Source organism: Dipteris shenzhenensis, chromosome 8, assembly GCF_047967505.1.
Source record: "Dipteris shenzhenensis isolate YYH24624 ecotype China chromosome 8, Dip_SZ_1.0, whole genome shotgun sequence".
Lineage (NCBI taxonomy): Eukaryota > Viridiplantae > Streptophyta > Polypodiopsida > Gleicheniales > Dipteridaceae > Dipteris > Dipteris shenzhenensis.
In genome coordinates, this window is record NC_141603.1 from 56,767,192 (window position 1) to 56,779,622 (window position 12,431).

General features: G+C 48.1%; 1 protein-coding gene across 2 annotated transcripts in view; it reads right to left on the bottom strand.

Moving 5' to 3' along the window:
• The window catches only part of ABCI20 (non-intrinsic ABC protein 9), a 42,229-nt gene extending 32,946 nt beyond the window's left edge, over positions 1–9,283 (bottom strand). Inside the window, exons 1-3 of one of the 2 annotated variants that reach the window (XM_087378434.1) lie at positions 8,977–9,283; positions 8,708–8,841; positions 8,470–8,589 (exon numbers count right to left, since the gene is read on the bottom strand). In XM_087378434.1, coding sequence (XP_087234560.1) covers positions 8,470–8,589; positions 8,708–8,841; positions 8,977–9,145 — 423 coding nt within the window. In that variant the 5' untranslated portion in view covers positions 9,146–9,283. The remainder of the gene's footprint in view (positions 1–8,469; positions 8,590–8,707; positions 8,842–8,976) is intronic. The other variant, XM_087378436.1, reaches the window with a different exon arrangement.
• Between the last annotated feature and the right edge of the window lie 3,148 nt (positions 9,284–12,431).

Sequence of the window (12,431 nt, forward strand, 5' to 3'; positions counted from 1 at the left end):
TTTGCTTCGGGCTCAAAAGGGTTAGCTATCCATGTTGTTGTGGTAGTAAGAAGGCAACACAAGCATGCACGGAGAACAAAGGCTATCAGCCATGTGCTGACCCGTAGTCTTGCATATGCATGCCATATCCACTGCGTCTGAGCATCATTGAGCAAGTCGTCTTTGCCACAATGCTCATATCTGGAAGTCCAACGGCTTCATTTCCGTCCACCTTGAAAGCATGTCTATTGAGCAGCCATTCATTTCAACATCATGATTCCCTTCTATGATTACATTTTGCATGTGGCTATGAAGGAACTGGCAAACATATGGGTGATCTCCCAACGATATCAACACCCATGGACCTTCCTTGCTGGTAATCTGTAATAAAATGCATGCAGCATAAAGAAGCATAATGCCCTGATAACAAATACACCGAAATTTGTGCCCCAAAAACATCAACATCACACTGCATTAGGGCAATCATAACAGCTGTATCTCGGGGCTGGTCTTGCTGGCTTATGTCTGTAACTTGCTGGACAAAGAACCATTTTACATATTTTTGACTTTCTAGCTCATAGGCTAGTGGTATCTGCAAGTTACTGGTAGGCAACTTTGATGAACTCATAGGCTAGTGGTATCTGCAAATTACTGGTACGCAACTTTGATGAACTATAAGTAATAGTCCTGACATCACCCTCATGGGTCTGTTCAGCCTCATCATGTGCACAAGGATTTGCTTTTGCGAGTGCCAATACATGGCAGCATTTATCACATGTTGTGTCATCCTGCTTCAACATGTATCCACTTGCTTGGTACTATTTCTTTTTGTTTTTCAATAGTATGCTTATTAAGAAATGAAATGTTTTCCTTATGTTCAGTTACGGACAATGGGGACTAGGTCTAGCATTTGAGGGTGGACCCCCTTGCTTGGGGTTATGGGCATTAGTGACCCACAAGAGTGATGGCCTCTCTTTGAGAGGGACATCTAGAAACCACACCCCACCTGAGTACCCAAACATGGGACCAATCAAATGCACAGATTGCATACCGACCTAGGAACCATTCAAGAGAATGTTCCCTGAGCTTTGGGTGTGGGCCTCGCAGCATGCCAAGAGTAATGGAGATACAAGATAAGACGACAAACAAATGAGCTCAGGATGGCTCAATTATGACCTTAGAGTACATCAATAGATAGTCTAAGCTGTTAAGAACCCGTGGGTGCGATCAGAATTAAATTCTGACAACTTTGAAATTTTAGGGTTTTTGGGAGTGACGTGGCAGCTGACACGTGGCAGACTGCCACATGGAATCTGAGCTGGCAGGTCAGTCCACCTGTCCCACACATGTGGCAGCACGCATGGCAAGTGGCAGGGCATGCAGGCCAAGTGTTTGGCCCCAAATCTGGTAGATTTGGGGCAGGTTGTGGGCTGTCCTCTTTGGGACTGCAGCCCACCAAAAATCTGGGACAAGTGTCCACCTTCCACTCTAGGCCTAGGGGGGGGGCTGAGCCTATAAAAGAAGGCCTCTCCCCTTCATTCCACACATGAAAATTTCGCCCTCCTTTTGGATGATGCAGCAGAACCTCTCCAGCTCCTTGGGTGCAGCCAGCTTCTCCCCAGGCCATTCTCTCACCTCAGCAGCACTTTCTCTCTCTACAACAGCACATTCTCTCTCTACAGTTCCAGCCCCTCCTCTCCAGAAATCTGCCCCCTCTCAGCTCTTCTGGAACAGCAGCAGCAACCTCTCTCCTTCACCTAGCCTGGAGCAGCCACAACCCCTTTCTCTCTCCTGCTGCAGTCTTTCTCTCTCTACTGCAGATCTACTGTTCCAGCCCATTTCCCTTGCAGAAATCTGCCTTTCTGTGCACCTCTGGAACAGCAGCAGCTCCTCTCTTACATCTCCTCCCTTGGGATCAGCATTGGCACTCTCTCTCTACAGCTATCACTCCATAAAAGCTTTCTCTCTCTAGCCTACAGGCTGTTTTTCTAATCTGTTCTCATTCCAGCCCCATTTCCACACTCTCCTCACCCAAGGTAGCTTCAGAGGCATCAAGGACTTCATCTACAAAAGGGTCAAGTCACGAAGGGAGCCTGTATTGTCAAGTTTACCTCATTTACAGCACTATTTCATGTTGTTTCTACTATCTTTCTAGAAACTAGTGCTTGTCTCTAATGTTGGATGTAAGTGGTGATTGTTGCAGGCTTCTTCCTTGTGGATTGGGCAAGCCAAGAGCTGAAACCTGGGCTTGGAGTCCTCCTTTTTGTTGTCTACCTTGTACATATGCTCTTGAGTCTTGTATCTAGGTCCTAGGTTTTCACTGTGTTCATCAGTTTGGAAGGTGCATTGCACCTTGGTCTTGTATCTCCATTTTCAAGAATAAAGTGAGCCTGGATAAGGGGGGGGGGCCGTCTTGGCCCCTCAATCATATTGCATTCTCCAATGATGTCACTTTGTGTTTAAGCTGTATAAGTCTTAATTCCAGCTTAATTGCAAACTCTTAAGTTCAAGTATATGTGTTTGGCAACTCGCAATCATCTCATTCAAATGCCTCTGCAAAATCCGTTGTTTGAATTGATAGAAAGCACCGAGTAGTTTACATGTTGTACCAAGCACGAGGACACCCTTGCAAAGATCTGCCCTCGCATTTACAGCAGTCCTATGAGATGCCAATGTTCTCCTAATGGCTGCTAAGTGTAGAAAGCAAAACTCCCAACTATACTCACCTAGTGAGCAGCAGTGAAGGGCATTAGTTATGTTGAAGTTGTGGCCGTATTCCCCACTGTCATGCTCCTGAATGTGTTGTGACATAGCTTCAGGACTAAAACTGTCTTGCATATCTTTTTCATGCTGCACAAGCTGCTCCTTGTCACTGTGGATAAGTTTACTTTGGCATCCCTTGCTATCATCTGTGTGGTCTTCTACAGTTTCATCCTTAATGGAGACCATAAAATGCTGGATACCAACGCAATGAAGGAGATAGGGCTGAATTGGTGAAGGCCAGAGATGGCAGGAGAGGGGGAAGAGGAGAGGGGAGAAGGAGGAGAGAGAGAGAGGAGGGAAAAGGGTAGAGGGAGAAGAAGAGAGAGGAAGAGAGAGATAGAGAGAGATTCGGAGAGAGAGTAGGCAGCACGTAGGAGGAAGGAGGTGGGAGTAGATAGGATTAGATGTCACATCAAATTGTCCCTGTACATGAGACCCCTCTATCTTGCAACACCCCAAATACTAATTATCCTGACCCCCACTAACTTGACCCACTTTTGGCCTTCATTACAATGGCAGAGAAGCATACCTTCATGGTCACCAAGTTGGGCCCAGCTGATAGCATCTTAAAAGCACCGCAACAGTCGGGTAACAAGACCAAACCACAATCACAAATGCAAACTGGAAATCCCAAGAGCTTCACAAGATTCCCAACCTTGTAGAAGGCTCTGTCATATCCAGAATGGCAAGAATTGATGGACGCCAAGTTAGCAAGGATGGGATATGGTGGCACAAACAGAGAAAGGGCACACGAGCCTCTACCTGCAAGCCTGCACTTCCAACCCACCCCTCCCCAACCCTTCTCCCTCGCCGTTCCAGCTTACTGCCATCGTCACGAACACCAGTGTAGGGGCGCACTGATCTCGCAACCCCTCCCTGCTCTTCCATCTTGCCATAGCCCATCGTACGGGCCGTGGCACCATACCGTCCGCATTAGGGGCATTTCCCCGCTCACGACCCCTGCCACTAGCTAGATGTCATTCGCACGCAAGAGGACCAGCATCAAGGGTACCAACCGGCATCCAAAGCAGCTCGGCTACTGTATTCAGCAGCTAGGTTGTTGCATTGCGTTGCTTCACCAGCCTGGTCCCTTGTGTTCACCGTGCATTGCCCTCGCCTCTCAACTCGATGTGAAGCAGCTCTTAAGCAAGCAGCACACCCACAACCCGCTGTGGGTCATCCAGTCCTCCCTTTGGTGCTCTTCAACCTCAAACCGCACCTTCATGTCCTCCCGCTCGTGTAGACAGTTTTTGGTCGAGGGAGTGGCATTGTACGCTCATTTTCCTTCCTCCAATATCTTGACCAGCCCCCTCAAGAAGAAGATTTGAAGCTGCTCCCGGGCTCGTGGTAAGCTTCAAGTTTTGGCTTTCTTTGTAGCTAGCTCTTCCTCGTGGCAGCTCACTTGTACTAAGTTCGAGAGCTTGCCTGAGGAACAACTTCAAGGTTTTTGTTTAGGCACCATATGTTAAAGGTCAAAAGAACTACAGCCTTTAAGCGTTGTGGCTGGGCCAGTTTCTTGGTGGCCTTCCTCTCTTGAGCGCTTATTTGTGTTTTTCTTCTTCTCCTTCCTTTCCCACCTTTTGCAGATGGTGCAGTTTTTTACTTATTGCTAATGACTAGGACCTTGCTGGCGACCTTTGGTCTGGCTAGAGAGGCTCTATGGCAGCACCCTCGACTCCCCCAGCTGTCAATGTTTTTCTGTCACCAACAGATAAGCAACAAGTAGAGCAAGCCGTGGAGCGCTTACAAAACGGAGCGGTCATTGGCAGGATAGTAGGCCTCACTCCCTCGAGAGACAAATTAGGGACTGGATCTAGGCCAGCTTGGCACTAGACGGTGACCACAACCAAGAGGTCACTATCTATGGACATGATGTTTTCCTCCTCTGGCTAGGCTCTATCCTCCTAGGCCCTCATTGGCTTTCCTTATCCCTTGTTACAATGGATTCACGATGGAGGACGTGGACTCGGCTCACCATGTTTCCAACTTCCCACTGACGCTATGAATGAACTTTTGACACAGTTTTGGAGTACCTGTACAATCGAAGGCGGCAATAGTGACAGATGATTGGGTTCCTCGACTCACACTGTTGGTAGAGAGCCCGGATATCCTTCCATATGTGATTCTCTTGGAGACCTTGGAAGGGGGTACTTTTTATAGAAAAACAGTAGAAAATGATAGCAGCAGAGGGAGCGAAACGCAGTCCTCCGTGTAGCTTGATAATGACGAAGATGATAAAGGGCTGGAGCTGCCCTAGGAAATGGCTAAAAACCAGCATGCTCTGAGGAAGGAACCTTCAGGCTATCTGGAATAGCAACATGATGAAGAAAAGGAGCAGATCTGGGGCAGAAGGAGCAGATCTGGAGCAGAGGAGCAGAAGGGGCGGATCTAGAGCAGGAGGGGACAGATCTGGAGCAAAGGAGCAGAAGGGACAGATCTGGAGCAAGGGGGGGCAGATCTGGAGCAGAAGGGACTGCAGCAAAGGATGGAGGAGATGTAGAGCAGCTGCAGGTCCTGTCCTGAGGTAGGAGACGATGGCAGAAAGCAGAACTGGAGCAGGCGGGGCTGCAGCAAAGGATGGAGGAGATGAGGAGCAGTTGCAGGTCCTGTCCTGTCACTGAGAGTGTGGGGGCTACTGCCTTTATAGGCCTGACCTAGCTGGTCGGTGGGCCTGCCAGCTGGTCGGTGGGCCTGCCAGCTGGTCGGCCAGCTGTTCGGCCAGTTCTGATCGGCCAGACCCCTGCTGGCTGCTGGTCGGCCAGTTCTGGTCGGCCAGACCCCTGCTGGCTGACCTTTTGGCTGGCCTGCAGACTGGTATGATCGGCCAGACCCCTGCTGGCTGCTGGTCGGCCAGTTCTGGTCGGCCAGACCCCTGCTGGCTGACCTTTTGGCTGGCCTGCAGACTGGTATGTTTGCCCCAGAAATTGGATATTGCTAGTTGCTTAACACTTTTGTCAGCGCTTGGAGGTTTCAAGCTTACCATGTCAGTGTTTGAGGAGCAGGCAAGAGGGACACCTAGCTAGAGATTGTACACGAGGCCAGTACAGAACTCATCTCTCCCCTCAAAAGACACAAGGACAGTATAGTGACACGAGAGGGGAGGGGACTTGGAGACCACCTAGGCAAACGCAGCAGGAGTTTCAAAGACAGCAGCCTGCGTCGCAAACCTCCTAGGTAGAGCCTTTAGAGGAAATGTGGACCAAGGTGGGGAAAAAAAAGAGGAGCAAGTGGGCCAAAAAGAATCAACGACAGCGCACCAACCGTAAGAGGCGTGCACAAGCGGTCGCACATTCACAATGAGATCAGATTGCAGGCTCACAAGTATCGTGTGATCCAAAGAGGAAGCATCCTGCTCCGGACATCCTTCAAGCCCCTCCGGAGGAGAGACTTCTCACTCACTGCAGAATCCTCCACCACCCACAGCATTAGCAAGCACCATAGACCCCTGGAACACCAGTGCCCACCACCTCTCTTACTCACCCCCCTTGGTCTCTTCTACCTCCTCTCCGCAGCTCCCTTCCGTATCTCCCCACCCTCATCATGTAGATGTACGTTCGTTCCTGCTGAATTAGGGGACATGGAAAGTTCACCTTGCGAAGTTTTTATCCATGTTGTGACTTGCTGATATGCCCTAAATTTCTCCAATCTAAGTGATGATGCCCTTTTAGCTAGATTGTCTAATCACTTTTTGCTGGATGCTCGTTTGAGAGAGAGTAAAATGAAATTGGTAAGCCTTGACAAGCAGTTGTAGCTTGAATGAAGAGAATGTGGACTAGTTTTTCATTAACCTTCTTTAGTGCTAGCCTTGGTGTCGGCTGAATCTGCCCTTCACCTCTAGAGTGCTGATAGAAACTCAGTACTATGGTGTACACCCACCGTTGGGTGTTGATGGCGGTGGGGGATGTCATAGTAGCAAAAGGGGTGGCAATGAACAACGTGCGCCAACGGACCAGAGTCACCATTGGCTTGATCCCTACCTTGCGTGCCTAGACGTTGGCGCACTACTGAAGTGTCCAATAGTTTTTGAGAGAATTGTCTCCAATGGCAAGCGGACCACTGCTACAACCAGGCCTGGCTTTGCTAGAGAAAAGCCAAGCTGGAAATAAGCAGAACCACGTGGGCGAGCTAGAGGTCCATGCCCTGAAGTCCCATCCACTCATCTATCATCTAGTGTACCTGGTGCACCATCATTGTGTCAAAGTGCTCTAGTGTCCACTTCTCCATCCCTGCAGAGGCAAAATGGAGGAACCGAACCGGGTGGGTGCAAGATCCTACCACGCTGATGACTTCTTTATGGGGCTGCAGAATCAGAATGGTATACTCCAAGGGCATGGGGTAAGAATCTGGAATCTCCAAATATCCCAACCACCAGAACTCTCGTGGCAGCAACCTCCCAGCCCCCATGCGGAGGCCTGCGGACTCAGCATCGGAACCCATCTCCCCGGAAATGTGAGAAGAAACTCCACAGCACATAGTCAGGACTAGCTCCCACGGTCGTCATCCACACTTTCCAACACTGATTATGGGCACACGTAGCTTCTGTTTTTCATTTATCTTGACAGCCTTATGTACTCTACTGTAACATTGGTTCCAAATGTAGACTCACAGACCTTGCAGCCTTTCTGCAAACGGGAATGAAGCGCTCTCTCTCACACAGAGACACAGACACGCGCACAATCAAGCACGCACACTATCTAAGGCAATCAAGGTTAAGCACGTCACAAACCTGCACACCTTAATCAGCCGACTTCTCCTGTCAGCGTCGCAAACCTCCTAGGTAGAGCCTTTAGAGGGGACGTGGACCAAGGTGGGGAAAAAGAAGAGGAGCAAGTGGGCCAAGGCGTGCACAAGCGGTCGCGCAGTCACAATGAGATCAGATTGCAGGCTCACAGGTATCACGTGATCCAAAGAGGAAGCATCCACCTCAGGACTTCCTTCAAGCCCCTCCGGAGGAGAGACTTCTCACTCACCGCAGAATCCTCCACCACCCACAGCATTAGCAAGCACAATAGACCCCCGGAGTACCAGTGCCCACCGCCTCTCTTACTCACCCCCCTTGGACCTGGCTTTGCTAGAGAAAAGCCAAGCTGGAAATAAGCAGAACCACGTGGGCGAGCTAGAGGTCCATGCCCTGAAGTCCCATCCACTCATCTATCATCTAGTATACCTGGTGCACCATCATCATGTCAAAGTGCTCTAGTGTCCACTTCTCCATCCCTACAAAGGCAAAATGGAGGAACCGAACCGGGTGGGTGCAAGATCCTACCACGCTGATGACTTCTTTATGGGGCTGCAGAATCAGAATGGTATACTCCAAGGGCATGGGGTAAGAATCTCCAAATATCCCAACCACCAGAACTCTCGTGGCAGCAACCTCCCAGCCCCCATGTGGAGGCCTGCGGACTCAGCATCGGAACCCATCTCCCGGGAAATGTGAGAAGAAACTCCACAGCACATAGTCAGGACTAGCTATTATGACATCCCCACGGTCGTTATCCACACTTTCCAACACTGATTATGAGCACACGTAGCTTCTGTTTTACTTTTATCTTGACAGCCTTATGTACTCTACTGTAACATTGGTTCCAAATGTAGACTCACAGACCTTGCAGCCTTTCTGCAAACGTTAATGAAGCGCTCTCTCTCACACAGAGACAGACACGCGCACAATCAAGCACGCACACTATCTAGTGCAACCAAGGTTAAGCACGTCACAAACCTGCACACCTTAATCAGCCGACTTCTCCTGTCAGCGTCAATGCCTTGCACTCCAAATATCATCTTCTCAGCGGATATGTCCATCTGCAAAGGAACATCAAAGCCAGCAAAGGCTACATCCCTCCTCCACTGCAAAAATGAAAGCAAGTTACCTCGCAACAGAGCTCACTAGAGCGTGTACGAATGAAATTAACACTTTCTTCGAAGAATCGAACAAACCTGCACAACGCTCGTACATTCAAGTTACCTCTCCGCCAATATAAGCCAGCTCTCCAGAGGTTGTCAAAGTTGTGTCGTGGAAAGCGGATCTTCCAAGCACACGCACCGTGTCTGGATCCACCATGTGTTGTCCGCCAAGTATCCTCAGGATTGTGGTTTTGCCTAGCTCGACCAAATCATGACAATTCAGGACATGTACAGACTAAAAATGGTATCACTTGTGCGCGTTCCAAACAGCTTGGAAGAACACATATTGCGACAATGCACACTCGGGATAACAAAACAAAAGACCCATACCTGCTCCATTGGCGCCAATGAGAAGGCAACGATCGCCTGAACGGAGAGTAAGAGAGAAATTACGAATGAGAGGCTGAGATCCAGGAGGAGGTTGTCCGTCGATGCCAGGGTAAGTGAAGCTCAGATCGTTGATCTGGATGGAGAAGGGCCTCTGATTCTCGCGCTCCATGGAGATTTTGAGAGAAACAGAGGCCCAGAAACAGATCCTTACAAGAGTTTAGAACAGTTTTAGAAGGATCATATTTGGTGTGGAATGCCCCACGTTACTAAGTGAAAGGTTCTACGTTTACACATGATCTTCTGGCGTGGAATGCCTCCACGTGGGTTAACGCCCTCTCAGATTTCATGGGAAACTCAAGTCATGCCATGTCATTAACGGGCCGAGGGAGGCCTTCAATGACATGGCCCGAGAGAGGCCTTCCGGGGAAGAGAAGTGCCCAGATAGTGGCGAGCACAAGCGACCCCAAGCCACTGTCTAGGGCCAACTATGCCTTCTACACGTCTTGACCTAGAATTGATTATTAGCAATAATATGGAGCTCCAATCGTTGATTTATTCTGAGTAAGTAAAATGATTACGCACCAAAGAGGACTCGAACCTCTGCTTTCTTTTAGGTAGCTCCAACTTAGCTATCAGTGCTTTCAGGGGAGAAAACCACATATTGGCGGAGCCCTTATCCAAAATCGCTACTAGCAGGGTTTGATCATCTTTATAGGGGCATCCTTTACAAAGTGAGGTCCTTGGCAATTATAACAAGCCACCAGTTGATTGGTTGGCGTCTTGTATGGACACTCACTGGCTCAATGGGGGCCTTGACATGTATAGCATTATATCAGTCACCCACCGAGAGGGTGTGGTTTGGCTCTTCCTAATCACTTTGTGGCTCCTCTATCAGCTAATTCATAGGAGTGATCCAAGGTGGGGGTGGTGAGGGCTCGAGATGGGTGGAGGTAACAGAAGATTTTGAGCCCTATATTTCCCTTGGTTGGTGGAAGGGGCTCCTTGAATGGCCAGTTGTCCCTGGTTGGACGGATTAGGTGGTGCAAGTAAGGCCAAGGGCGGCCTTTGCTAGTACATCGGCTAGGGAATGACCTTAGGATAGTGGCATTGTGAGGTCTCATGGTTTCCCCATTGCACACACTAGACATAGTAGAGTGCTACCCTAGCCCAAAGGCGGGGGCACTCGTTGGCAGGATGATTCCCCGTGCAAATGCCACACCACACATTGTCGCATCTTGAAAACAGGTGAGGATTGCTCGAACTTCTTTTAACAGTTCTCCCCTGAGTTGTTGGCTTAGCTAATTCAACAAGTTAGTAGCCAAATCTTCCATGTTTGCGCCCTTTGCAAGTGGGGTTATCTCCTTTGCTTCACCTGAACTTGCGGGCTTAGCAGTTTGAGACACTTCCAATGAAGCTGCCTATGACTTTTCTCCATGGGCCTTCTCCTTCATATTGTCACCTAAGCAAATACTAGTCTTGCTACACAACTCGAATGATGAGGGTTTCATGGCAAAGAGATGATTGGAGCTTGGAGTCCCACAGCCCTATGAGGAAGTGTGGCAAGAGTTGCACATCATTCATCCTTTCATGTGGCTCACATCCTGAGTTTAGGTTCTAAATCCGAGCAATGTAGTCACAAAGGGACTCGATCTCCTTCTACTTAACTTCATACAATTGGTTAATAGGACTCCATTTGGGACCAGTGCTGGGGGCAAACCCACTACAAATGATCTTTGTAGCATGTCCCAATTGATCTTCTCCTTGGGATTTAGAGCCCTATAACATTGGCCTACCTTTCCATCAAGGCTTAGTCCAAAGGCATTGACCTTATCTAGGTCTCCAATATCCCCAAAGTTTTTGTAGATCTACTCAAATCTCTCCACATGGAACACTAGTTCTCCCTCACCTAGGAATGTAGTGATGAGTTTGGAGATTATGACCGGTTTACTCCTAGAGGAGTTGGTATCCCTTCCAGTGAAGGTTGGTGGCAAGGCCCCCCTTCCTATTTCTTGCACTAAGATCCTCATGGCTTCATCAGTAAGCACCAATTGTGGCACAGGAGGATTTACTAGTAGGGAGGGCATTGTCCCGTGAATGGGTTGCACTGGAGGTGGACTATCAAAGGCCATGGGTTTAACGAAGGTGGGATTGGTCATTCACTTATGCCCTAGGATCTAGTGAGTGGTAGCCACTTCGTATCCTAGGCTCAATGTGTCACTGAACAAGGGTCCTCCCTCAAAGAAGCGCATATGCGAGGCAAGAAGCTGAAATACTCTGCACAGCTTTTGGCATAGTCGATGTTGGCATAGTCGATGCTGGTGGGCCTTACGGCTTCATGGGCACTCTGGTTTGCCTTGTGAATGGTTTCACCATGTCGGGGTTGGACAACCCAAACCTTCCCATAATATTGAAGAAGGTTTCCCTAATTTGAGATGATGTAGTGGACGAAGTAGGGGATTGAGGTCGGTCTGAACTAGGGTTGGTGGGAGCCATAGAAGCCCTGAGATTCGAGTCTTCACCCATCTCTTCTTGAAAACTCATAGAATCCTTGAAGCTAGAAATGTCAGTCTGAGCATGTCCATGCACAGAGTGTGAGCTCAATGTTGAGTTTCTCGATTGAATACGGGTGACTAGACAAGATGTTGTTAGAAGCAAGTTGGAGGCACTGCCTTCTTGGTCAGGTTCAGTTGCAAGCACCCTCTCGGACCTGAGGTGAATGTATGTGGCACTGTATTAGGCTTAATTCCACATTTTTTTCCCATTTATTTTTGCCTCAGGCTGATAGTCCTAATTTAGCTGTGTCTTTATTGATTATTCAGATGATTTATCAAAGCTTAATCACTTTCCAAATCTCACGATTCCTGTCTCGATTTAGATTGCAAATCAATTTTTCCCTTTTGGCAATTGTGCGATTTTAGTTTAGTTGTTTAGGGGTATGGTAGATCAATAAGTCCCTGAGTAGCCAATTGGTGTAAATGAATGTCTGAATTTCTAGTCCAAGTTGTGTGTTGACCACCCAATTCAGCAACGTTGAATTAGGTTTAATTCAATGGTGCTGAATTATTTCAACAACGCTGAATTAGAAAATGTTGAATTAGAGTCGAATTATGCATTTGATTCCTTAGCTCCTTAGCAACTGAGCTGTATGGTATTTTTCAAGCCTTAATAGAAGCCTACCTTTTTTAGGGGGGAAAGGTATGCCCATCATGAGAATCCTCAATCTAATTCCCAACAAACAAATCATGGAAAATTAACAAGATACTTACAAATTTGTGGTTATCCTTTTAATTCACATAGCTAAAAGTTACTGAGACAATCTCATTATTCCAATAATGCCCACACTTCGTCTACCAAGTAATGTTTGAAAAAATGCCTTAAAGCTATAATCTTTCTAAAAGTTCAGTCGCATATATAAATATATATAAATTGCATTTGAGCACTCAATTTTCTCAATG